We start from the raw sequence: 25,582 nt of genomic DNA on the forward strand, positions 1-25,582 counted from the left end.
GCGAGAGAGCGTGAGCGAGAGAGAGACACCAGAACTAGAGGGCACAGGTTTGGGGTGAGAGGGGCAAGATATAAAAGTGACCGAAGTGGTAACCTTTTCACGCAGAGGGTGGTACGTGTATGGAATGAGCTGCCAGAGGAAGTGATGGAGGCTGGTACAATTGCAACAGTTAGGAGGCATTTGGATGGGTATATGAACAGGAAGGGTTTGGAGGGACATGGGCCGGGTGCTGGCAGGTGGGACTAGATTGGGTTGGGATATCCAGTAGGCATGGACGAGTTGGACCGAAGGGTCCGATTCCGTGCTGTACATCTCTATGACTCTAAGACTAAGTGCTTGCCCCTCCATGGTCTGAATTTGCCTACAATCCAATAGAGATGATCAACTAGGGCCTGATGTTAATCACACACTCCTTCTGATCAGTTATCAACAGTAAATTCTTACAACTCTCTTCTTAAATATCTTGACATGCTTTGCTTCTTTTCATTTTACCTTATGAAAAAGCTTGAGGAACAAATCATCCCATTTTTAATCAGCTCTCATTTGCTACATTACAGCTCATAATATCTTCAATGTATGCTGGGATACTTTATTAAATTAGAGGCACAATGAAACACCAACTTGGCAGAAGCTAAATAGTGAGTGCTGACAGCAAGTGGTGCACATGACAATGGAGTCCAGCTCAAGAGCTTGCATTAAAAAAAGTCACCTTCTTGCAGGAAGTCTCTTGCCTAATGCTTCAATTCTTCATTCTGCAATGAGTTAGACATTCTTACTCAAATAGAGCAAGCCATTAACAAAATATATGAAATGCCCACCAAAAACCTGCCCACAGATAGTTAACTATCTGACTATCAAATGCAATTATGATTCACATTTTCAATCACAGCAACTAGATAATCACAAATTGTGTTAAGGTTGCATTGGTAAAGCAGTTTTAAAATGGTTTTCTTTAAAACACAATTTCATTTGTAAAAAACAATAAAAACTTGCAACCCTATACAACAGTGAGAGGAGGCACCTCAATCAAAAAAAAAAATCAACGAGACAAAAATGCTCTGGTTAAAGTTTTCCTGAAGAAGGGCATATGCTCGAAACTTCGATTCTCCTGCTTCTTGGATGCTGCCTGACCTGCTGCACTTTTCCAGCAACACATTTTTCAGCTCTGATCTCTAGCATCTGCAGTCCTCACTTTCTCCTATGGTTAAAGTTCGACTACATATCAGACACAGATTCTGAAGAGTCTGAGGAACTTGACGCATTAGTGGAGAGATCGAAGAAGTGGACAGCAAAAGAACAGGACCAGGATGGCTGTTGCCTCTCGAAATGAAAAGAATGGAAGATACAGTTGGTTATAAAATTTAACATGTAAATGTTGGCTACAACATCGAACTAGAAAATACTGTAGTAGCTTATATGGAGACACACCAACTTCCTCAATGAAAATTTTTCTGTGTGCTTTGATGCAGATGGAACAGAGCAGCAGTTCTTTTGGTTGGCTAAGACAATATCACCATCGCTCAAACAACATCAGTTTGCTGCTTGTGTGGGATCTTGCTGTGCTGAAACTAACTATCATGTTTCCCTATATTACAACGACCAACTTCAAAAGTACTTCATTGTATGTTATCTGAGCCCTGCCACTGAGATAACAAGGGCAGGAAATTTCAACACTGCTTGGTTTAAGTAATTATACTTTAGTGAGAAATAACGTGTAAAGCAAGGACACAGATGGATAAGATGGTAAACAAGAGAGAAAAACCCACAAAAGCATCGATAAAAGAGGTGTGTGCAAACATTAATGTGAAAGACAGAAAGCAATGAGAAGCAACATCAGGTGGTATCATACTCAGTATCACAGGTACTTGTTCGCTACCTCAGAACTAAGAGGCAGACCCAGCAGCTGTGTTAAAGCACAACTCCCACTTTGGTCTTTGTCTGAAAATAAGTAAGCTCACTCAAATACTTCTGGAGAGACCTCAGCATGCAGGGGAAATTCTAACCATAACTTTGAACCAAACTGCCCCATCATGGTTTACTACACATAGCATAACTCACAGAAACTGTCAAACAGAAATAAATATGAACATTCTTAAGAATGGGCTTTTTCTGAAACCTGACTATAGATTCAACTACTCGGACGAATTAGCTATGATCAGGTTATATTAACTAAGCAGTCTCTCTAATGTCACTGCTGTTATTTATTACCAATGGGAGATCTCCTGTTACTTCTCACTTGGCCATTGTTTTTATGAAGTTCGATTGGTCTAAATACTGGGTTATATTTCAATCAATAGAAACACTTTACAGCACCATTCCACGTCACCAAGGCAACTCATGACGCAAAACACATCTTCTTGAATCCAAAATTAACTTAACAAAAGGATCAAGGCAATATTGACATGAGATGATGTGGATTGATTGAGCTTCCACACCCTCCACTGAAACACACAATCAAGTAGTTGCAGCGCTGCATTGACCAAGATGTGTTTCTTCCTGCAAAATCTTAAACGGATCACCTGACTGCTCTGATGGATAGTCAAGATCCCGTGCAAGGTCATGTGGTGACCTAGCCAACATCATTTATTATGCCTAAACAACACAATGCCACATTAAATAAAGAAAACAGGATACAGAATTATGCTGCCAAACAAGATAAAACTTAGGTCATCATGAAGTTTTATAGTGGCTTGATATTGTCACCTCTGGAGGATTCTGAATTGCTCTCTTTCAAGTGAAAGAAGATAATTTATGATCTAGGTACCTACAAACAGCAAAACCAGGTTAAGTGCTTGCCTATAATCTCCAGTATACTAAGTAAATATCATTAGCACTTAAGCACTACTATGTGAAGGTATAGGAACAAGTTGCAAAATCTGAACAGTAAACCATTTGAGAAAAGTTATGTTCTTTTCTATGCCAACACCATTGCCATGGCAATGATAATGCTCTACCAAGTGGCATGGATAATTTGTCCAAAGGCTTTCCAAAGTAAGGGGCAGAACCCAGGTGGGGTTGTGAGCTAAAAGTTTGGAGCCAACAACTCTAAGACAACTACTACTGACCCCCTCAAGTCTCTTTTCCAGGCTCAAAATATCTTTACACACAACTTTCCTCTCCTTCCACCCAAGGAGTCACAACAGTTTTCAAGCCTCAGAATAGAGTCATGGGGGGGAACATTACTTTATTTTCTGTTATGTCTATCCATTATCAATTTTACTGGTAGATTGCAGTTCAAATATTAAAATATCTTAAATTCATGTGAATTATACTGCTCAGTTTGAGAAGCAATAAGTCGAGCCTTTTAAAGATTTGTAAAGAGCTACAAGTCAACAAATAAATGGAGTGAAAGAATACGAATTCCTTTGATGATGCACAGGAAATATCCGTTTCAAAAAAAAAGGGATGCACTGAATCAGTTCATCTCTGAACTAGAAGCAACTTACAGGCATTAGAAAATGGAGATTTACGTCAGAATTCCCTGAACTCAGCAGATTTTGTAAACTTGCATTCTTGCACATACCACTCTCAGAATCTAGAATTAGCTGCACAATGCAACAAAAATCAGCTTCTTTTACAATTGCATGAAAAAACATATTTTGATCTCTTTCACTTTTGAACTAAAACTATTCATACCAGTGGCAGCCACTATCATACACGGCTGTTCATTATGCAATCACTCCCCAGTACTTCAAAGGACATCATCCGTGTTGTTATTATTCTAGTCCAAGCTACAGATTGCATTGATCCTGCTAATACTGCAAATGACCAGAAGGAGGACTGAAAACTTGGAATTGAAACTTCTCACAGAATTAGAGATCTTGTGTTACACATCACTTCATTGTGATAATAGTTCCACTCTATCACAAAATCAAAAATTCATTCACTTCTGAAAATTGCTCCCCAGTTTGGATAAATTTAGTCATTTTAGAGAGAAAGATCAGAACACGTATCGGCATGAATTGTTGAGAAGTCCTTTATTTTCCCATTAAGTTTTTTTTTGACTTCTCAATGCTGACAGACATTTCAAAAGAAGATGAATCATGGCCATCTCAAATGTGACTCTATACAGTGAGCATAATACTATTACAAACACTGACTCCATGTCACCTCCCTGTTCCACCCCCTCCCTGTCAGTCGTCCTTTAAACTGAAAGTACGTTGCGCTGTCATACATAACCTACAATTATAGGTGCAAAATCACTTATGCTCTGATTCACTCGCATAGCAATTTCCAATACAGATAATAGCTTAATCTTCAGTGTTGACATGAATTACCTCTTGTATGGAACAAACAACAGGATGCTATTAGCCACTCGACAACATTTTCATGGACTGAAGAGTTTATTAAAGTGGTTAAATTAAGGTCCAGTCTTTTATTTAACAACTGTGTGGACTTTTTATCTTCAACTCCCATTCCCAGCCCAAAAAAGGAATCACCAACACTGCTAAGACAGCCAATTATACTTAACTCTATTTGCCCAGCTAAGTGCATAATATTTTTACCTGTTTGAACGTCAATCACCATCTGATGACCTCCTCTCATTCCAGGTCTATTGTCATCTCCGTCACCTGGCCAAATGTAGAATCAGAGAATGTCAGAATTATGACAGTGAAGAAGAGGCCATTCAGACAATCAAGTCTGCACCAACCATCCAAAGAGCATCCCAACCAAGTCCAGGCCCCCACTCTATCCCCAACACCCCCCATTTACCATGGCTCCATTTAGCATGGCCGGTCTACCTAATGTGTACATCCTTGGACTATGGAAGGAAACCAGAGTACCCAACAAAAACCCATCCATCCATGGGGAGAACATGCAAGCTCCACACAGCTGGTCAGCCAGAGCTGGAATCAAACCCAGGACCTTGGGTGCTGGTAGGCAGCAGTGCTAACCATTGACCTTACCAGTGAGTCATCATGCTGCCTCAGCAACGCTGAGAAGCCCATTGTGGAGTTTGGGAATAAAACTAAAAATATCATTCATTTTCCAGTAATTTAACTCTGCATGGCTGCATTCAAGGAAAAGCTGCACACCAAAATTTCACAATGTATAAACTCCACATTCGCACACATCAATACAACAAAAAAAATGGCAGTGTGCCAACCGAGTTTTTAAAATAAATTTGTAAACTCCCAGAAAGAATATACCAAGTTCATCTCACAGCGCATCCTTAGAGAAAAATTCAGTCAGAATATCTGTGGGGATACAGGGTGTTCCTTCAGATTCAGGAAGGGGTTGTCAGCTTTGCACTGATTATATTCAATTTCAGACCATCCAATTCAATTTACAGAGAGAAGGGCAAAAGGAGAGCAACAAGGTTGAGACGCAATGGAGGCATTGCCAGCAGCTATAATTATGGAATTCTCAATTCCAAACATCAAATTATTACTCAATGCTAAGTAAAACTGTTGGAGACCAAGCTCCGAAAAGTGGCAGATACATAATTTGAATCTGGGGAGAGGAGGGGGGGGGGGGGGAGAACGTCAAGGGAACACCACGAGTCTATTGAAGAATCCATATCAAATATTTTAAACCTGTCTAAAATGTCAGCATCGCAAGATTGAGGAAACATGAGCAAATCAGGAACATGCGCAAAAGAATCGGATTTTCAACAAATAAACCTGGAACAATTGCGCAACCAAAATCCTACAAGAAGCTTTTAAAATTATAGAAGCAGACACCAAGAGGCAGAGTGACCACTTGCTCTCTTGCCCGCACAGTTTCTAAATTTAATGATACCGAGACAGAAGGAAAGTTAAGTGTGAAAAGGATGGAAGAATCTATAAGGTGAAACAGTATGCTAAGTGAATGGGCAAACATTTGGCACTTGTATCATCATGTGGGAAACTGAGATTTTACCCACTTTACCAGGAAGGATAGGGGAAAAAAATTATTTAAACAGCTAGAGATTGCAGAACTGACAGGCAGACAAGGTCCTCTGTGAGCTTATAGTTGGTGAGTTGATTCCAAAATTCCTTGTTACTCCTCCTCAAAAGGTTGTGGTGTTACGAAGCTTCTCACCATGGATTACTTTAGACCTCTAATCGCTCTCCTGGTGGACTGCTGCCCAATGGCTTCAACAATCTCTAACCTTGCCTTGATGTCCGAGTAAGCTTTTGCTTTCAAAGGTTCACATGTTAATTAACATTGAGAGCTGTTGCTTTGGAATTATAATGGGAATAGCTCTTCAGTGATTTACTTGGTGTATACTTGGTCTCACAGGAAACATTTTCATGCCTTGATGAGAAATGCAGCATTCAGCCTACAGGAGTTAATCAGATTATCTTTTTAAGTGGTTTTAATATCTTCTAGCATATGCCGAGCAACAGTTGGTGCCCACTAAAATGTTCTGTAGTTGCTTGGCAAATCGCTATTGTTTAAGTGAGGTTAACAAAAATTTGTTTTACTTCTGACTTATTGTCTGCCTGTTATGAAAGAAATGGATCCTAATGTAGGGAGTTCAACTGACAGCTGCAGTATGGGTTAAACATAAAAATAGGCATCTCAGAATATTCACTATTACCACTAAATTTGTTCGATATTTCATGTTTCATATATGAGATTTTGTGATGCTCAAAGGCTGAAGTAAAATTTGAGTGCAAGTGTGTGATAACCCTGTACTTAAGTATGAATGTGTGGAAAATGTGATGAGGCATGTGATTTGTATATGAATGCCTTTTGGTTTTTCCAATATAGTATCGGTACTTCAGCCTAACCTCCAAAACAATACGTGAGTTGTTGCTTCAATAATCAAAGTTATAATTGCTTACTTGACCTACAACTCATCCTTTACACTCAAGTGGCAAGTTAACTAAACATCATGTAGTAAATTTGAAAAAGGAGTTCTTAGGCACACAGTTTTCAGCAATGTTGAAGATTAATTTCTTAAGACATGTATCCTGCTTACGGCTCCTTGTAGCTCCATCTTGTTAACTTGCAATCAGAACGATAGATTAGCTCCAGTTGAATTGATACAGCTCATCTATACCTTCCCTTTCAGTTTATCAATTATAATGACTGTGTTTTCAAATCTAACCAATTCAAATTAATACAAAAACTTCACTTTTCAAATGGTCTCAATTCATCCAACCAAAACTAACCAAAACGTTGTGACAGATTTCTCTTGTGTTCCCTACCTTTACTGCTTTGAGGAATGATCTGCGTCCACCTGGGCTTGTATTCCTGTTGACTGATGTACTGATTAAACAAACCATCTGAAATTAAAAGAATAAGTGTGTTTTGATTTTTTTTTGCACAGCAACAAAAGGTTGCTTTCTCTATTTTACATTTTTGACTTAAGCTTTCCTCACTTCTTTCTCTTGGATTTGCATTGCAGAATTATCTGGTCAGATATCAAGATGACATTTAGAAGAGACACTCAGATGTCATCCTCCTAAGTGGCAAATATGGAATGCAATATTTAGTTTGAAATATCAGAACACAAACTCTTAAGGACATAATATTTCACGTTGTACAAAGCTTCATTTGTTATGAGAGAAAAAAAATCAAAGAAAAAACTGAAATATTCAAAAACAGACAGGAGCAGCAGTAAGTTGGATGTAACTTATTTGATTAGACACAAGAAAGCGCTAACTGATTTAATGGTGGCTAACAGAGAACTTAAACACCTAATTTAGCCTACAATATTAAATCAGCTATCAATAGTTCAGTAGGTCTAAACAGTTCATTTTCTCAGCTAATAAAGGATGCCAGTATTCTATTAAAAGCACTGGATACATCAAAAAGACCTGACCGGAGTTCAATGTCTACATCAGTGACAATGCCACATCCTTACTCTCAATGGCATCCATGTAATTTATTTAAGGCTTCCCAAACTAAACTGAAGTTTAAATCCACAGGGTAGCCTCAGTCTAAAAGCAGCAATGAGCTGAAGTTTTAAACCTTTGCCACGTTATGTAGATAATCAACTTAACCAAAGACACTAGAAAGACTTGCTAGCGTGCAAAATTACAGTGTACCTTGTCACTACAATTTCTTTTGTGAAGAGTCAATGCTGTACATTTGAACCATTCACCTTCTGTAAAGGGATCCAACTTGGATGAAGTACATTTGACACAAATTAAAGATAACTGCACTTAGTTTCACCATAGCACCAGTCTCTAAATGACATTCCATACATCCTCTCTTCAAATCACATCTCCTTCAAATCTTGATTTTACTTTATCACTCCCTTTCATAAGCTACTATGGATGCCCTACGCAACTGAGATATTGAACAAACAGCAAAAGTTTTCCATTCCAACACTTCACAATTACATAGGTTACCAGCACAAGCTCATGACGTCAGACGTTAAACACCATACCAATAGCCTATATGTCTCAGGTTGGAAAATTCCCATCAAGTTAAACAAGCAAACGAAGAATAATTTTTCTCCAATTTTGACCTTTTCCAGTTTTTTTACCTTTACAAGTGCTAAAGTAACATTTCTTACTGCTAAATGGATGTGGTGAACAGACGTATGTAGGAAGACATTCAATAAAAGCAATTCTGGCACTCTGACCATCAAGAGGTCTCAAAGAAGCATTCAATATTCCCTTGGGTTCCAATAATGCTTCTATTACATTAGTCTCCCAAACTTTGAACATTAGTAACATTTTGGAAAAAATAACATCAGCTTGGTTCAATCACCCAGACGACAGGATATCAACTTCACCAAAATCACCTTGTTTGGGTCACAATTCTAGGCAATTCATCTGAAACATTAAATTCAGGATTTATTTTTCAAAACTTAAATTCTCGAAAGGTTTTGACTCAGCATGCCAGCACATCACTGGATCTATGATTGATGAACCAAATGATTAAGCTATCATAGCCTGACAATGTTACTGTTGAGGATGAGTAGTCACATTTGGATGAACCCTTAAAATTAATGCTTTGATGTATGAACAGACATATCCCAGAGTAAAAATTCATTTTTTTTTTAGTTCCATCAAACAACATCAACTGCTTAGAGAAGGACTAAAGTGATTGCTAAACAGCTTTTCTTCCTTACTGAGGAGCACACAGAATAAGGTGTCAAATGGTCGAAATTGACACCTCCAATATCTTAGCTCTCCAAAATAACTGCATTTTGAATATTAATTTGATTCCATTTATCTGTCAATGTACATGCTTCCTAGCAATTTCTAAAATGATCAAGTACACACATGCTCAGACTTGAATTAATCCATCTTGTATTACTTCAGTCAGATAGGGGAGGAAATCTGAACAAGATCACTCCCAATTGGACAGACTTTGCCATATTAACAGAATACATAGAGCCATTCATTAAGACATTCATCAAGCTCAATTTCACAAACTGAGGTCCATACAGGAAACTTTAAGCTTTGCAATATTCATGATATATTGTATGTCCAACAGACAAACTGCTTGAAAAACCAAGTCACTTGAGGACACCAATCATTTGTATCCACTCTACATGGTGGGAAAGCATTAAGACAATGGATGCACTCACCGCTGACAGCTTTTTCAATCAGTCCTTCACAAGCATCAAAGTCACCTTTCAGTACCAGCTTCTCATGCAGTTCGGTCAACATTGGATGTTCCAATGCAATCTTAGTTTTCTTCTGCAATGACTCAAAGGCCTCAGTATAGTTGTGCTGGCGGAAGTGTTTCAGACATAAGCGAATGGCTTCTTGTTCACGGTACTACTGGAACATAAGGAAACATTGAAAAGAAACAATTAAACAATGAAGTACTACATCATAACCTGCCATATTCAACAACTATGCACACTAATTTGTCTCACAAAATGGGAATAAATCTGACTTCTAAACCTTGGGAAGGCATGTGCAAAACAGGTAGTAACCAGTTCATTTAACATAGTACTTCATTATCACAATCACATGTGACGAGATATTGGAGAAAGGTAGATTCATAACAAGGGCTCCAGATTCTGCTCTCAGAATGAAACAAAAACACAACTGGAATAATAAAAGCCACAATAATGCAAATTAAAAATATTTAAAGAAATTTTCATGTTTATAAAATTCAAACACATTCTTCAATGGGAATCGAACAGCAGCCTCATGCCTTGTTTCTACTGACAACTGAATGCAAAGAGAAGCACTTGACAAAATTACTGGCAATTGAAGGCTAAATTTAGCCAAATGTCTGCTTTTGCTTTCCAGTTTTCACCGATGCACATTTTCTTTTAAGGCTTAAGTTTTCGTTATTAATTTAGATCATCATTTCAGAAATTTTGACACACCTACATGTGTTCCAGCAAATGCAGCCAAATATAAACCATAGCAAGGGCTGGTGAAGGAGTCACAGTGGTGGGTAGGACACTGCACAGCGAGTGGCTGACAAACGAATGGTGCCAAGCTGTGAAAGCACAGCTGGCAGAAAGCTGTTCAGAGCTGGACAGATCAACCCACCCTTCCTCCTTAACAGACATAGTCCTGACATTGTCCAAGGCTAAACGAATCCTTTGGTGACTGAAGTTTACAATATTGCGAACATTACATAATATTTTAGCCAATTTCAGGTTGGGATAATGTAATATCTGGATTCCTAACCATAGGGTCTGCAAAGAATTGTTCTTTTGAACCTCTAACACTGTACCTTTATAATGACAGATAAAGCTATTGATCAGTATGCATGATGCAGTCCACCACTCGAATGTTAAAGATATTAAGTGTTCATCAGTGATTAATCTTAATATTCTGGTATGTTACATTTTAGTTGCTGGTTGGAGAAATATGGATCTTAAAATTGTTTGATATTATAAATTAAGGGCACAGCAACTCTAAAACGGTAACTACAGGTAGAAGATCCCTTATTTGAACATCCAAAAGCCAAAAAGCTCTGAAATCCAAAGGTTTTTTTGTAAGTATTTTTCTCATTGACAAGGTTGTTCGGCAAGCAAACAGTTAACCCAAGACGACACCCACTCGAAGCAGGTCACTCAGATGCGACATGGGGGGCGTGGCCAAGCACCAACAGACCTGGGGTTTCTCTGAACGCCCTCAAGTCGACACAGACTCAATGCATGTCACTCAGCTGTGACTGGGTGGGTGTGGCCAAGCATGTTCTTACTTAGAAGTCTGCTCCTCCAGTAAGTTTTTTTAAAATTTCACCATTAAACTGTCACTTTTTCCAAAAACCGAAAAATTCCAAATTCTGAAAAACAGCTGGTCCTGAGCATTTCGGATAAAGGATCATCTACCTGTACTGGATATTTGATCTGCAATTGATTATCAGCACTCCGATTAACAGGAAGAATCCACTAATTGAATTGAAGAGATGCCACTGCGTACTGGATCACAAGTGTCAGGTGGCAGCAATTAATGATCAGTGTGCATGGACACATTTAATGAAAAAAAATGTCAAGTCTTGAATCAAACAAATGTTAAATAATAAAGCTGAACCAAAAAGGTGTACAAGTAGAAGTTCAACTTGGTGAAACTGCCTTTACATCACAAGAGTTTGATCCAATATCTCAATGTGGAGATGCACTGATATTTAGTGCAACAGAAAAAGTTTGTTCGGAAGGGAATCAGCTTATGGACTCAAGTTCGAGATAAGGTTTGGGTTGCAATACAGTATACCACAGGATTCCTCAAAAGACCCTGACATATAACAGAGAACCCTCTGCTCCTTGTGGTACATACTGAGGATTTGAATGACGATAAACAGGGTATAATTACCAAGATAACAAACTTAGAAATGCAGTAAGCCATTAGGGGGATCAGTAACAGACTTCAGTAAACAAAAGCTGGACAAAAGCTCAGACCCATGGCAGTTGAAATTTAACATAAATGTGAAATCACATTTTTGCAGAAAAATAAGTCAACATAAGCTAAATGAAACAACATTAAATGAAATTCAGGAACAAAAAGATTGGGGCTGTGTATATGGACACAAACCACTGAGCAAGACAAATTGGTTTTAGTATTTTATAAAAATTATTCATGGTAAGCAAGCACCACCGCCTAAGCCAACATTTATTACACATCCCTAATTACCCTTGAGGTGGTGATGGCAAGTTGCCACCTTTAACTGCTTCAGTCCATCTAGTATGCATACACCCCAGTGCTGTTTAGAAGCGAGTTCCAGGAACAACGACATGGTTCCAAATCAGGAATTAGAAAGAACACAAAAAGTAATTACCATTAAAACTTGCTAAAAACACTAGCTAAGCCTCAGGTGGAGTATTGCATTCAATTTTGAGTACCACACTTCAGAACCAATACTACGATCTTGGAGAAGTTAGGATTCCCTAAAATGAAATTAGGAAAGAGGAACTCTAGTATATGGAGAGACTGAAGAAACTGGGAGGTTCTCTTCGGAGTAGAGCAGATACTCAAACTCAAGATGATTCAAATACAGGGGTATCTGATTGACAAAGGTCTGACTAACGAGCACGCGTATTTACAAATGCGGGCTCATACCAGGCGTATAATTTCAAAGACTCGACATACAAAAGTTTTCCATATGTGTCTGAACAGCTCCCTTATATTGTTCTGCACCGAGTTCCAACTTGCATATAAATCAACTTGTAAACACACTCCAGAATGGAAACCATTCACAACCTGGGGACTGCCTGTGCGACAAATTTCAAAAAGGTCGTTTCCAGTAGCAGACTGGCTCCAGAGGACACTATTTAAAATATGAACTGCTGCAATTGTGAATGCACTGCTTAAAATACTGGTCAGGACAGATCCAATAGTCATATTCACAAGAGAATTGAATGCTTAAAGTGAAAATTATTCAACAAGGCTATGAAAAGGTACGTAGAGAAACTAATTGAATAGCTGTACCAAAAGGTCAACACCGGACATCTGAATCAAATGGCTTCCCTCTGTGCTCATAATTCTGTAATTGCAAGTGTATAACCACTCAAACCAAGATTCATGATTTACTGGATGCTTTAAACATTAATAACTGGATAAATATTAATTGACAAATGCAAAAATAAGGAGAGGTATCACAACTATAATTAAACATGTTTTGTAATTATAGGGAGGTGGACAAGTAATTGCACTCAGCTGTTGTGAACGCGCTTTTGGTGTAAAATTCAACACCCACTAAAAACTAAGCTTTAAATTACTCAAAGAAAAACATCAACTTTTCACAAACAAATACAACAATTTTCCTGTTCTCAGATTCTATTAAATGCTCTCAGTTGAACAGTAGGAATTAACCTCAGTCTACGAGAATTTTTTTTGAAGTCAATACCTTTAATAGTGAGATTTTAAAATCATGTGAACAGATTGCAAGTTAATGAGTTCGGGAAAGGAAAATTTTCATACTTGGAAAATTGACATTTTTGTACGCTGCTCGGCAAATGGTTAACAATAACTGTGAGCATGAATAAAAAAAAAACAAGAAACAGAAATATTCAGCACAAAGGTAACGCATTTCTGAAATTCATAAACTAAGAAGACCCTGTGAAACAAGTCCAAGGGAAATCCTCATCGGAAGGGGCACAGGTTGGTGCCTTTCCTCATTCAGTTACCTCATTGATACTTTGTTGTTTAAAGAAAATCAGAGACAGCATCACTTGCCATCAAAGCATTCTTTGGCACCTGGAGACGACATTTACAGCAATACAGCTGATAAAGATACTGTACTGAACAAAGGCAAGAGATATTGACAGATACTAAAGAATTTGAAATTTCAAGTTTTTATTCAATTCAATAAAGTTAATTAAAGTAGACTGTGAAACTATTTGCAAAGCTATTACTTCAAGTAAACTGATCAAAAAATACAGAATGGACTAATCATAAAACCTTATTCGTCACGTTTACACTTTTGAGATGCTCCAAAATAATAAGTAATGATTGAAAACTAAGTATTTAGGAGTCACATGGTGACATTGCAAGTGTCACTTCCAGACAATAATGCTTAGATCTTGGAAGCATGCTAACGATCATGAACTCACTTATATTTGATTCTAAATGTAACTTACTCAGGGAAAACTATTCATTATACACTTTCAAGAAGTCTGTATTGATAAATAATATAATGGCTATGGAATTCAGCAGCGCAAATCAAAGCCTGACAAATGAACATGGCAGCTTCCCAAACAGCAGGCAGCAATTGGCTAAAGTGAGCATTAATTAACGAGAGTCACAAAGTTGTCAAATATTTCCAAACTAAGAGGTACGCTCAGTCTTTCAGGTCCATGCTGACTCCCTACTGGAGTAACTCATCTGGGGCTATGCCCGCACTCTTTCCCCATACCTATGCCTATTTTCCTTTTCAAATAATTATCTAATTCCCCTTTGAATGCCTCAATTAAACCTGCCTACACCAGACATCCAAGCAGTGCATTGCATATATTGATCACTTGCTATGTATAAGGTTAAGTCCCCCTGATGCCATCACTTCCTTTGCCAATTATCTTAAATCTGTGCCACTAATTCTCAGACCTGCCACAAGAAGAACATTTTTTCCTCCGTCTGCACTCTTCATATCCTTATATGGATTAAGGCTATCAAATATCTTCCTTACCTCTTCTCCAAGGACAAAACTCTCAACTTCTCCAAACTTTCTATGTAACTGAAGGTCCTCATCCCTGAAACCATTCTCAAATTTTTATGCACTTACTCGGATGCCTTCACATCTTTCTGAAACTGAATAGCCAAAATTGGACACTCCAGGTGAGGGGAAAAAAACAGCATTCTCTACAGATTGAAGATACTTCCTTGCTTTTGTTCTCTCTGCTACTTCCTAAAAGCTCAGGATACTACAACGTTGAGGGTTCTGAAGAGAAATCATTCTAGACTTGAAATGCTAACGGTTTCTCCACAGATGCCACCAGGTGTTCTGGAGTTTCTCCATCTTTGAATGTTTGCTTCAGATTTCAAGCATCCACGGTACTTGGTTTTCATCAGGAGACTGAGTGCTTTGTTAACTGCTCTCTCAATACATTACCCAACTTCGAATGAGGCATGCACATATACTCCCAGATCCTCAACCACTAAGAATTGACCCTTCCTTTTATCATCTCTACACATCCTTCCTACCAAAATGATCCACTTCACATTTCTCTGCATGAAATTTCATCTGCCAGTTCCAATGATGTCTTTGTCACTACATTATCCTCAATGATCAAAATACTTCCAAGTTACCTATAGTCTCAAACACTGAAGTTGCGCCTATAAAGAATGGTCATCGCGATTCACTCATGATCCTAACAGGAGCTAAGACAAGATTCCCTAGTCCAAAGCATAACTGCATATCATTATTTCTTTTTCTGTCTTAACTAATTCTGTAGCAATGTGACTGACAAGTCCATTGCACTATATTTGATCAAATGCTTTTTGGAAAATGTGCACCACGTCAATAGCGTTATCCTCTATTACCCTATCACAAATTAGTTAAATCTGGTTTGCCCTCAAACAATCCAAGCCAGTTTTCCTTAATTAAGCTGCATTTGTCCAAGTGAAGACCAACATTTTTCTGAGGTACCATTTCCTAAAGCTTACACGATATTTAAAGTGGCCAACATACGGATTTTCAGCTTAAAAATCAACTCTTTCAAACTTGTTTCAGAGACAAATAGGACATAGCTGTAATAGTACTGAAGTTATATTTGAAGGCCTTTCATCAAATGGTTAGTCAACCATAGGCCTGAAATCTACACCTTCACATTAAAAAAAAAGAGATTTCTTGCTCGACTTGTTCCTCTCAGTTCAGCATTGCCACCTTATTTCTGGAGGGGCATGGATTTCAATCCCAATGATCACCACCAAAATAAATTGCAGCAAACTTTTCTATATGTGCTTTCTTGGTTAAGGTGAACTTGGAAACTAAGCTTAATTCCTGCATCCTCCATGCAACATATCTGTAACATTAAGAAAAGTGTTTTCAAATTTAATAAAAAACAGAAATTGCTGTGAAACTCAGCAAGCCTGGCTGCACCTGTTGAGAGCAAGTAGAGTTAACATTTCAAGTCCAGAGACCCTCCTTTAAATTCAATATCAGTAGGAGAGAAACAAGCACACATAAAATGCAGTATTCCTACCTTGCTATACCAGTTAAGGCACGGTTGTACAATGTCTGGCTCATCAATCCCATGTAGTTCCACGTACCAGATGCTGAAGTTAAAGCTAGGCCCCCATGACATTAATGGAACTACAAAGAATAAGAGGAAAAATAATTCATGACTTTTCGATCTGCTAACGCAGTTCCATGTAATTTCGAAACAGCAAAATTCACTGTTGCATGTTACTCATCATTTAAGTTTTTTTTTAATGTCGATTCTGACCATAAAGATATGTTTGGCTGTTATGCTGAAATGGCAAAGAATAAAAACATACAGAGGGAAAATGAACAATATACTCATTACAATAAAGTTTCCTTATGAACAAAGACAAACGATACAACATTTGATCAATGCAAAAAATAAGTGGTAGTACAAGCTTCATTTTCAGACTTCAAGTGGGCCTAAAGCAGGTTTCCCTCTATCATGAGATGGGCACTGCACAGGCTAGCATTCATAAAACAGCATTTTGCTGCCAGTGAACGATGACGACATTGAAGTAGTTGAGTTTTTAATGTTCTGAGAGTTGTGTTATTCAAATAACACACATTTTAACTCTACAGTGTTATTTACAGCACCTCAAGTTTAGAAAGTTTAATCAATTGAAACTATGTCAAATATATGACTTTGTGATCATTAATGACTTGGACATTGACAAGCATATAGAGTTAGATTATATCATCCATGGAGGGTTAATAAATTAACTGTTTTTGAAACAGTACTTTACAGGAAAATTACACTAAGCAATGGCAATAACAGTTATAAAATATTGATGCTCAGTGCATTTGCAAAATGTATTTTAGGGACCAATTCCAATAACACATTTAAGTATCCACCAATAGCATAAATAGGAGCTATCTACCAACAGTACAGATTAAAAGAAAATGCCAGTAATAGGCAGCAGAGATGGAACACTTCACAACAGTGAAAACTGCAATTCATGCTCCAACAGACGTCAGACAAACAAGTCTATTGGTTCCAATGCAGACATTGAAAGACAAGCTGTGCAGTTCTTCAAAATTAACAGAAACATCCTGTTTTGGAATTCCACCTTCTGATTTTCACTTTTTAAAAGATCCTAAATCACATTTCTAAACTGGTGTTATTTTACACAAAATGTCAAATCAGCCAGCATTTGTTTGTCCACTGATTGAGTTTCCAACTTGCAAATGCTGACAAATTGATTCTAACAGTATTATCACTGCTGATAGCACGATGACCCAAAAATGGGAATTGCTGTCCACTGCCAGAATGAGAAATGGTTCTCACTAATTATTAGTGAGGTCAGCACAGAATCCCTCAAGATTAAGGAACCTCACTTTTCACTTGGGTGGCTATGGGAAGAGAAATAAAACAAATAATGGAGAGCCATTATAAAACTGTGCTGCTAACAACAACAATGCACCTAAACGTAAATAGCTGCAACTCTTAAAAGGTGAACTGAAATGTGTTCAAAAATTGCAAGGAAAGGCAAAGAAAAGGTAATATTGCCTAATGAACAAGCCAACAATGTAGCCAAATGTGCTATTTTATACTCGTGGAATCATAGAGTCCCTACAGTATGGAAACAGGTCATTTGGACCAACATGCCCACACCAACTTTCTGAAGAGTATCCCACTAAGACCCATTCCCTTACCCTATTACTTGCACATTTTCTCGTGACTGATGCATGTAGCCAAATGTGCTATTTTATACTCGTGGAATCATAGAATCCCTACAGTATGGAAACAGGTCATTTGGCCCAACATGCCCACACCAACTTTCTGAAGAGTATCCCACTAAGACCCATTCCCTTACCCTATTACTTGCACATTTTCTCGTGACTGATGCATGTCACCCACACGTCCCTCAACACTACGGGCAATTTAGATTACATTAGATTTCTTAGTGTGGAAACAGGCCCTTCGGCCCAACAAGTCCACACCAACCCGCCGAAGCACAACCCACCCAGACCCATTCCCCTACATGTACCCCTTCACCCAACACTACAGGCAATTTAGCATGACCAATTCACCTCACCTGCACATTTTTGGACTGTGGGAGGAAACCAGAGCACCCGGAGGAAACCCACGCAGACACGGGGAGAATGTGCAAACTCCACACAGTCACCCGAGACTGGAACTGAAGCCAGGTCCCTGGCATTGTGAGGCAGCAGTGTTAACCACTGAGCCACCATGCTGTCCATTTGTATATTATGACATACAAAGTAAAATAAACCAGGTATTTTTAAAATGTTGGAAACAGCTGACTGATCTTTCTCAAAAATGCTATGTAACCTGGCACAGCGACCCATTTAAAAACTGGAAGACATATGCAGACATGTTTGAAAAGCTGTGAATAGAATAAGAAACTCTGTTTGAATTTGATGTCCTCCACTTCTTCAGTATTCCAAGGCTATCTTCATAAATAGCCACCTCCATGTCAAATTTTGCCTTTGCACATGTCTTTGTCAGAACCAGTGGCAGATACTTTCCTTCCTGTCAATTGTCACTTAAAATTATGTGTACAGGTAGACAACCTTTTATCCAAAATTCTGAAATCCAAAAAGCTCCAAAATCCAAAATGTATTTTTTCTCTCATTAACAAGGTTGTTTGGTGTGCAAACAATTAACCCAACTCCACACCTACTCGATGTATGTCACTCAGATGGGGGTGTGGCCCATCTCTGGCAGGCCTTAATTCTGTCTCGGGGCCAGTTACTCAGTGAGTCTGCTGTTTGCTAAGATTTTTTAAAAATTTCACCGTTGAACTGTCACTTATTCCAAAATTCAAAAACTTACGAAATCTGAAAACCAGCTGGTCCCAAGCGCTTTGGATAAAGGTTTGTATATCTGTATTTATTTTAGCTCATTGCCAGAAGGAATTATTGAAAACATTTAGAAGTCTTTATTTGTGACAGTTGTATTGATTTGATCCATCAATTTTATTGAAGAGTTAAAAATGTAGCAAAAAAGTTTTGTCTCATGTTTTAATGTCATACTAGGCCAAGAGCAATTTCAAGTAAAATAGCAGCAATGCATAATTGAGTTCTGAATTTTGATGGACAAGTCAAATAACCATCTTTCATAAAATATGTCAACTTAATTGAATAATTGAATAGGAAGGGTTGGAAGGTGCTGATTGGGTTGGGATATCTGGTCAGTATGCATGGGTTGGACCAAAGGGTCTGTTTCCATGCTGTACATCTCTATGACTAATTATGTGATAAAAATTGAGCTTCATTGAAAATGCATATAACATGGTATCATACATGAAGTCTATCAATTCAACAAAATTAATGAGGACTTGTATTGTTGAAATATTAGTCAAATTATCACGGATTGAATCCTGACTGTTACAATGACAAAGAAAAATAAATAGCAAGCAATTTCAACTTGAAGGTTCAGCTTCCGCTAAAATTCAGACTCAAAGTTCTGGCTATAATAATCAGAAAAAAAATGGTCCCATTATACTGAACTCTCAAAGAAATGTAAGCCTGTAGTGTACTCTGTAATATGCATGCATATATCTAAACTCCAGAATTTACTAATCTAGATCACGATGAACAAGAAATGGCTCTTTTCTCCAGAAAGGAAAGGTAAAACCTGATTTAAAGAACCTTAAAATACAGAGGGGATTCTAGAGGGCTACGGTAAAACTGATTAATGTCTGAACAGCACAAGAGTTGGACTCATCTTTCCACTGAAATTCAGAGCGTACTTCATATTCTCACTACTGCTTTCATTTGGTTTAAAATAGACAGCACTTTCCAAGTCAGTGGAAAATGAAACCTGGTGTGTTGAAAAATCAGCAGCCAAATTGTTACAAGCCTGTTTTAGTCTCCTGACATATATTAAGTTAACTCCCAAAATGTTTCCACTTGTGAAGACCAGAAGCCGGAAACTGAAGCTGGTCACTAATAAACTCAAACAAGAATTTAAAACAAACTTTTTCACTCACATGGAGTAGAATATGAAATCTGTTACCACATGGAATGATTGGAATGATGAGCACTGAAGCATTTCATGAAATCATAGAATTCTAAAATGTGGAAAATAGCTACTGACCTTAGCAGAAAAATAACCTAAATCAATGGTACATCTGCAATTTGAAATAAATTTACATAATACAGCAGGAATTGGGGAGAGGAAGGAGGAAGTGAACAGTGAGATGTCAAGCTAAGGAGCAAGGAAATTTGAAAGCTAACCAAAGTTTCATCAGAGAAGATTAAAATAAAAAGTAGATGCAAACCATATGAGCTGACCGGCTAGACCACAGAAAATAAAAAATTTCCACTGCCGCTGTCAGAAATTATTTGGTCTGTCTTATTTTCCACTCAATGGTTTATAAAAGATTCATGTTCAGGACTATGCTCTCAAATGATGCAAGAAGTCTAAATTTTTCTTGGACTTCAGTGGGCTAGTGGACCCATGTGGCCTGTGATAATCAACTATAAGAGACAGTGGGTGATTACTTTCTGATGCAATTTCTTTCATGTAGGCAAAATGTATAGAATTCCACCTCCAATGGAGTTATGGATCTTTAAAATGTAAAAATGAATGCAATAAAATATTGCAGTTTTAAAAGATACAAAAGATCACATCAGACTCACCATAGCAGCTTTAGTGATATGAAGTTCAAAAATTATAAACTGGGTGTCACAAAGGTGATCAAGAATACAGACTGAAGTAGTTTTTGAACTCGAAACATGAACTGTGTTCTTCGTTCCACAGATCTGCTGAGTTTCTCAATTATTTTCTATTTTTGTTTCATTATGTCAGTGACTTGCAGGTCTTCACCCTCAGAGCCCACTGTTCCTCTGCCTCCTTCAAGCATTTCTTTTACAAAGAAAATGAGATTGCCTTATCTTTCATAATAGGATACAGCACCTTTCACATGTGCACTGAAGCTCATTTTCCAAGTACACAACCATCCTACTGTCTTGTTATTTGCTGCAATCCTCTTCTGTAACAAGTATTCCCCAGCTTTCATGTTATCGTACTTTTGGTTTTTTAAGTCCAAATTACAAACAAGCCAGGATGAGAAGTTGACCATTTAGCCCCTCAGGCCTCAAATAAATCGCTTAAGTAAATGGTAAACTGTGGTCCCAGCAATGTCACTTGCGGAATGCCACTTCTTAGCCTTTGCCAGTCGAGATGAATACCTTTAACCAACTAATTTGTTTTGTTGCTTTGTTGCCAGCTTGCTATCCATTCTGCTACATGCCCCATTTCCATGAGTTTACTTCTTTGAAAATCTTTTGAACATGCAAATATATGACATTTGACAACATCCTTACCAACGATTTCTGTCACTTCCTTGAAGGATTCAAGCATAATGTGTTTTGGAATAAGTTTTAACTATTATAATGTTTGTTCATATTTCTATAATGACATTAATGAATTCATTTAAGTTTGCCAGATGTGTTTTAACATCCCCTGTGAAAACAGGGAACTCTAACAGTTGCCCTTCAATCCTCCAGCAAAATTCTTTTCAACGATACCTATGCACAAATACTTCTGTTATTTAGTTTCTGATTTATTTTATTATGTTGCACAGATGCAACACATCCAGTTCAGAAATTTTATCTATTTTAAACAGGAAAGGCAAAGTTAATTGGAGTTAGTCAATTACTATAACAGTTTAACAGAAGAGTTTGCTGCAATGAGTTAAAATCACCAGAGCTAATGTTCAACTTAAAACAGTATTCCAAAATTTTATGTACCCCTGAAGTCATCTGAAATCTGAAGTTTTGAAATCTGAAACAACAAATTTTCCCATAAAACATAACCCACTGGATAAAATGGAGGTCTTACTTCACAATACCTTGGCATGCTCAATAAATAGGTTGTTGATCTAATGACTGGCATCCTCTGCATCACTGCAAAGATTTTGGTTAAGAAAAAAAAAGTCAGATGATGCATGATGCAAACATATCTTTGCAAAAAGTTTCCATCTACAAATACATGAAATAACCCTGTGGAAACATGGTGTTCAGATTCTTTGTCAGCCATTCAAATGCCATCTTCAACCAAAAAAAACCTCAAAGTCAGTGACTTCGGGTTCATGTCAATGGAATCCATTAGTAAATATACTTTGAACAAATGTTTACCAAGTTTCTATCCTGCTGACATTCATACACTTATCATACTCAATTGCTAGCAAGGTTTATTGAATTAATTTAATCAGTAAGAGACCTTACCTATTTTAATGAAACGACAGGGGAACATCTGATCGTCAATTTTGTGCTTCAAGGTGAAAGTCTCCTTGTTGTAATCATTCTTTAAGCCACTGTGAAGCAAAAGCAGGTTTGGCTATAAGGGATTAACTGCCTCCATATGAAAGACAAAACAAACATTGACAATACAAAATGGAAAATGCTGCAAACCTAAAAAGCAGTTCTTCATTTTAAAATCATAGAAGTCTACAGCACAGGAAAAAGTCACTTGCCCATATAGTGTGCACCAATCAAAAACAACCATCTAACTGCTGTAACCCTATTTTCTGGCACTTAGCCCACATCTTTGTATGCCTTGGCATCGCAAGTGTACATCTAATACTTAAATGATACAAGGGTATCTGCCTCTCCCACCCACGCATGCACTGAGTTCCAGATTCCCACAATCTTCTGGATGAAAATGATTTTCCTCACACACCCTCTAAATTTTCTGTCCCTTACTTTAAATCTATGCCTCTTTGGTTAAATAGGACTCCAGCAGTGGCCTAACCAGCTTTATGTATAGTTCCAGCATAAACACCTTGCTCTCAGTGGGCGGCACGGTGGCCCAGTGGTTAGCACTGTTGCCTCACAGCGCCTGTAGACCCGGGTTCAATTCCCGACTCAGGCGACTGACTGTGTGGAGTTTGCACATTCTCCCCGTGTCTGCGTGGGTTTCCTCCGGGTGCTCCGGTTTCCTCCCACAGTCCAAAGATGTGCGGGTCAGGTGAATTGGCCATGCTAAATTGCCCGTAGTGATAGGTTAAAGGGGTAAAGGTAGGGGTATGGGTGGGTTGCGCTTCGGCGGGTCGGTGTGGACTTGTTGGGCCGAAGGGCCTGTTTCCACACTAAGTAATCTAATCTAATCTAATCTAAACTCTATGCCTCCACTAATAAAGGCAAGAATCCCATATGCCTTCCCCACCACTTCACCTACCTGCCCTGCTACCTTAAAAGGCCAATGCTTATGCATACCAAGGTCCCTCCGATCCTTGGTGCTTCCCAGAGTCCTACTATTATCATTTGTTCTCCCGATTTGATTTTATTGTCTCCCACCTTGTTTGTCCTGCTTATATGCATCGCACTTAACCAGACTGAATTCCATTTGCCAGTGATCAACCCATCTAAATCAGTCTCTCTCTATCCTCTTGTAAGTGGAGACTATCCTCCTCAATACTTACCACCCAACCAATTTTGGTTTCATCTGCAAAACTATTACTCAACCTTCCTACATTCAATATATACTACAAACAGCAAGGACCCAATACTGATCCCTGAGGAAGAGTCACCAGACCAGAAATGTTAACTCTGAATTCTCTTCACAGATGCTACCAGAACTGCTGAGCTTTTCCAGCAACTTCTGTTTTTGTTACTGATCTCTGTGAAACCACTGGGGAGACTTCCAGTCACACTTTTCAAGTCAGATTTTGCATCAACATGTGCAGCTACTCAAGGGAAGTAGAAATGAGCAAGGATCTCAACTTGGACCAGTTCCAGCATAGTGTTGCACCACAGGACTGACCCAACAAAATCAAATATTTATTATTGCTTCATATCCAATTGAATTACTTTTCTCAGCTAGAGCCAATCTTTTCTCCTTATTCAGTATTATATCTATCTGTGTTGCATAGCAGATTTCAGACATCCCTGCTCATTCCAACTTCTTCACAGTTTTAACTTCCACTCCCAGACCTATCCAACCCACACCAGGTCACATGCTACCCACTTTTAAAAAATCCCTCCAATGAATTTGCATCTATCACCATACTCGCCTATTGCTCGACTTATCATCTAAACACTGTCATTTAACTTCCCTTCAAATTCTCCTAGTTATCAGAAATCCACACAAAATCATGCAGCACAGAGACAGATCATCCATATTAATACATCTGTACTAGTTTTATGTTCTTTTTGAAGAACTAGAACTGTTCTGCAAACTTCTATTCAATGCAGCTCAGATTTCCTTCATTGAATTTTCTTCCACAACTATTACACCATAGCTCTCAGTTTTAATAACAAATTCATTTTTTCATTGGTCCTCTTCCCGATCATCTTAAATCCACATCTTTGGCTGTTCACCTTTCTGCCAATAGAAACGTTTTCTCCCTGTCCATTATTAAAGTCTCTTATAATTTTGAATACCTGGGTGCCAAGAACTACATCCCAGTCTTGACCTGCACCATTAAGTTTCTGGTGTTTAACTCAGGTTTCCAGTATTTGTACTTTTATTTTATCAAGCAAACATCTATCTTGGATATGTTGAACTTGTGGTGTTGCATTATCCGGATGAAAAGAAACATTTTAGTTTACTGCGCTGGTCCCCAATTTAAGGTAAATCATACTGGCCAACAAGCATTGCATGCTTCAAATAACTTGCACAGTGAATGACGGTCCTTAACTTACTGCCAAACTGCTACATCTAGTTCAGGCCGAAGAAAACCAGAGGCCCAGCTTTAAATTCTCAGAAAGCATCTGTTTAATCAATGTTTATCACTTAACACTGCAACAGTTAATTTCCTTTAGATGATGTGGGAGTCATTGGCAAGGCCAATTCCCAACTGCATTTGAACTAGTGACCTGGTCGTCAAATTCACAGGGCAGTTAATAGTCAACCACATTGCTATGGATCAGCATCTAGCCCAGATCTGGTAATAATGACAGACTTCTTTCCCTTAAGGACATTTACAAAACAGATGGCTTTTTATGACAATGATAGTTTCACAATTGCCATCACTGACACTAGGTTTCAATTCCAGATTTGATTAATTAAATATAAATTCCACCCACTGTGGTGGGATTTGAAGCTCTGACCCCACAGCACTAGCCTAGGCCTTGATGTTACTAATAGGCCCTGTTCAAGTCCCATCTGTTCAAGGGTGTGTCATAACATCACTGGACTGAGTGATTAGAAAATATCTAGATAACAAAATGAGGCTTTAAAAAACAAGTATTACCATTCCACCACACTCAAAGAAGGTTAAACATGGAGGGAGCATTCTCATTACAGTCCAGACTGTTAATTAGTCTGTGCATGTATTCACTGCTCCACAGTATTCTTCAAGGAGAATCAAGTAGATACATTAAAAAAAAAGCAAATCAGCATGGTCACCTAATCAAAGAGAAAAATAACTAACTGATATCCACCTACATCAGGCCACAAACAATCATATACAAGCAAGTATTTTAAAGTACAATTAATTAATGAGCTGGCATTTGCATCGACTTTTTTTATGTTACTTTGGGATAATCTCTAATTATATTAGTTTATATCTATGTATGCTAGCTCGCTGAGCTGGAAGGTGTGTTTTCAGACATTTCGTCACCATGACGAGGTAACATCATCAAAGAGAATCTCCGGTGAAGCGAC

At 38.1% G+C, this 25,582-nt stretch overlaps 1 protein-coding gene across 1 annotated transcript in view; it reads right to left on the bottom strand.

The window, feature by feature from the left end:
- mkln1 (muskelin 1, intracellular mediator containing kelch motifs) overlaps window positions 1-25,582 on the bottom strand; it is a 108,255-nt gene that overhangs the window by 48,339 nt on the left and 34,334 nt on the right. The window contains exons 4-9 of the mRNA XM_043713224.1: window positions 22,201-22,289; window positions 16,001-16,110; window positions 9,479-9,671; window positions 7,140-7,217; window positions 4,506-4,571; window positions 1,193-1,195 (exon numbers count right to left, since the gene is read on the bottom strand). Of these exons, the coding sequence (XP_043569159.1) occupies window positions 1,193-1,195; window positions 4,506-4,571; window positions 7,140-7,217; window positions 9,479-9,671; window positions 16,001-16,110; window positions 22,201-22,289 (539 nt within the window). The remainder of the gene's footprint in view (window positions 1-1,192; window positions 1,196-4,505; window positions 4,572-7,139; window positions 7,218-9,478; window positions 9,672-16,000; window positions 16,111-22,200; window positions 22,290-25,582) is intronic.

Source organism: Chiloscyllium plagiosum, chromosome 23, assembly GCF_004010195.1.
Source record: "Chiloscyllium plagiosum isolate BGI_BamShark_2017 chromosome 23, ASM401019v2, whole genome shotgun sequence".
Classification (NCBI taxonomy): domain Eukaryota; kingdom Metazoa; phylum Chordata; class Chondrichthyes; order Orectolobiformes; family Hemiscylliidae; genus Chiloscyllium; species Chiloscyllium plagiosum.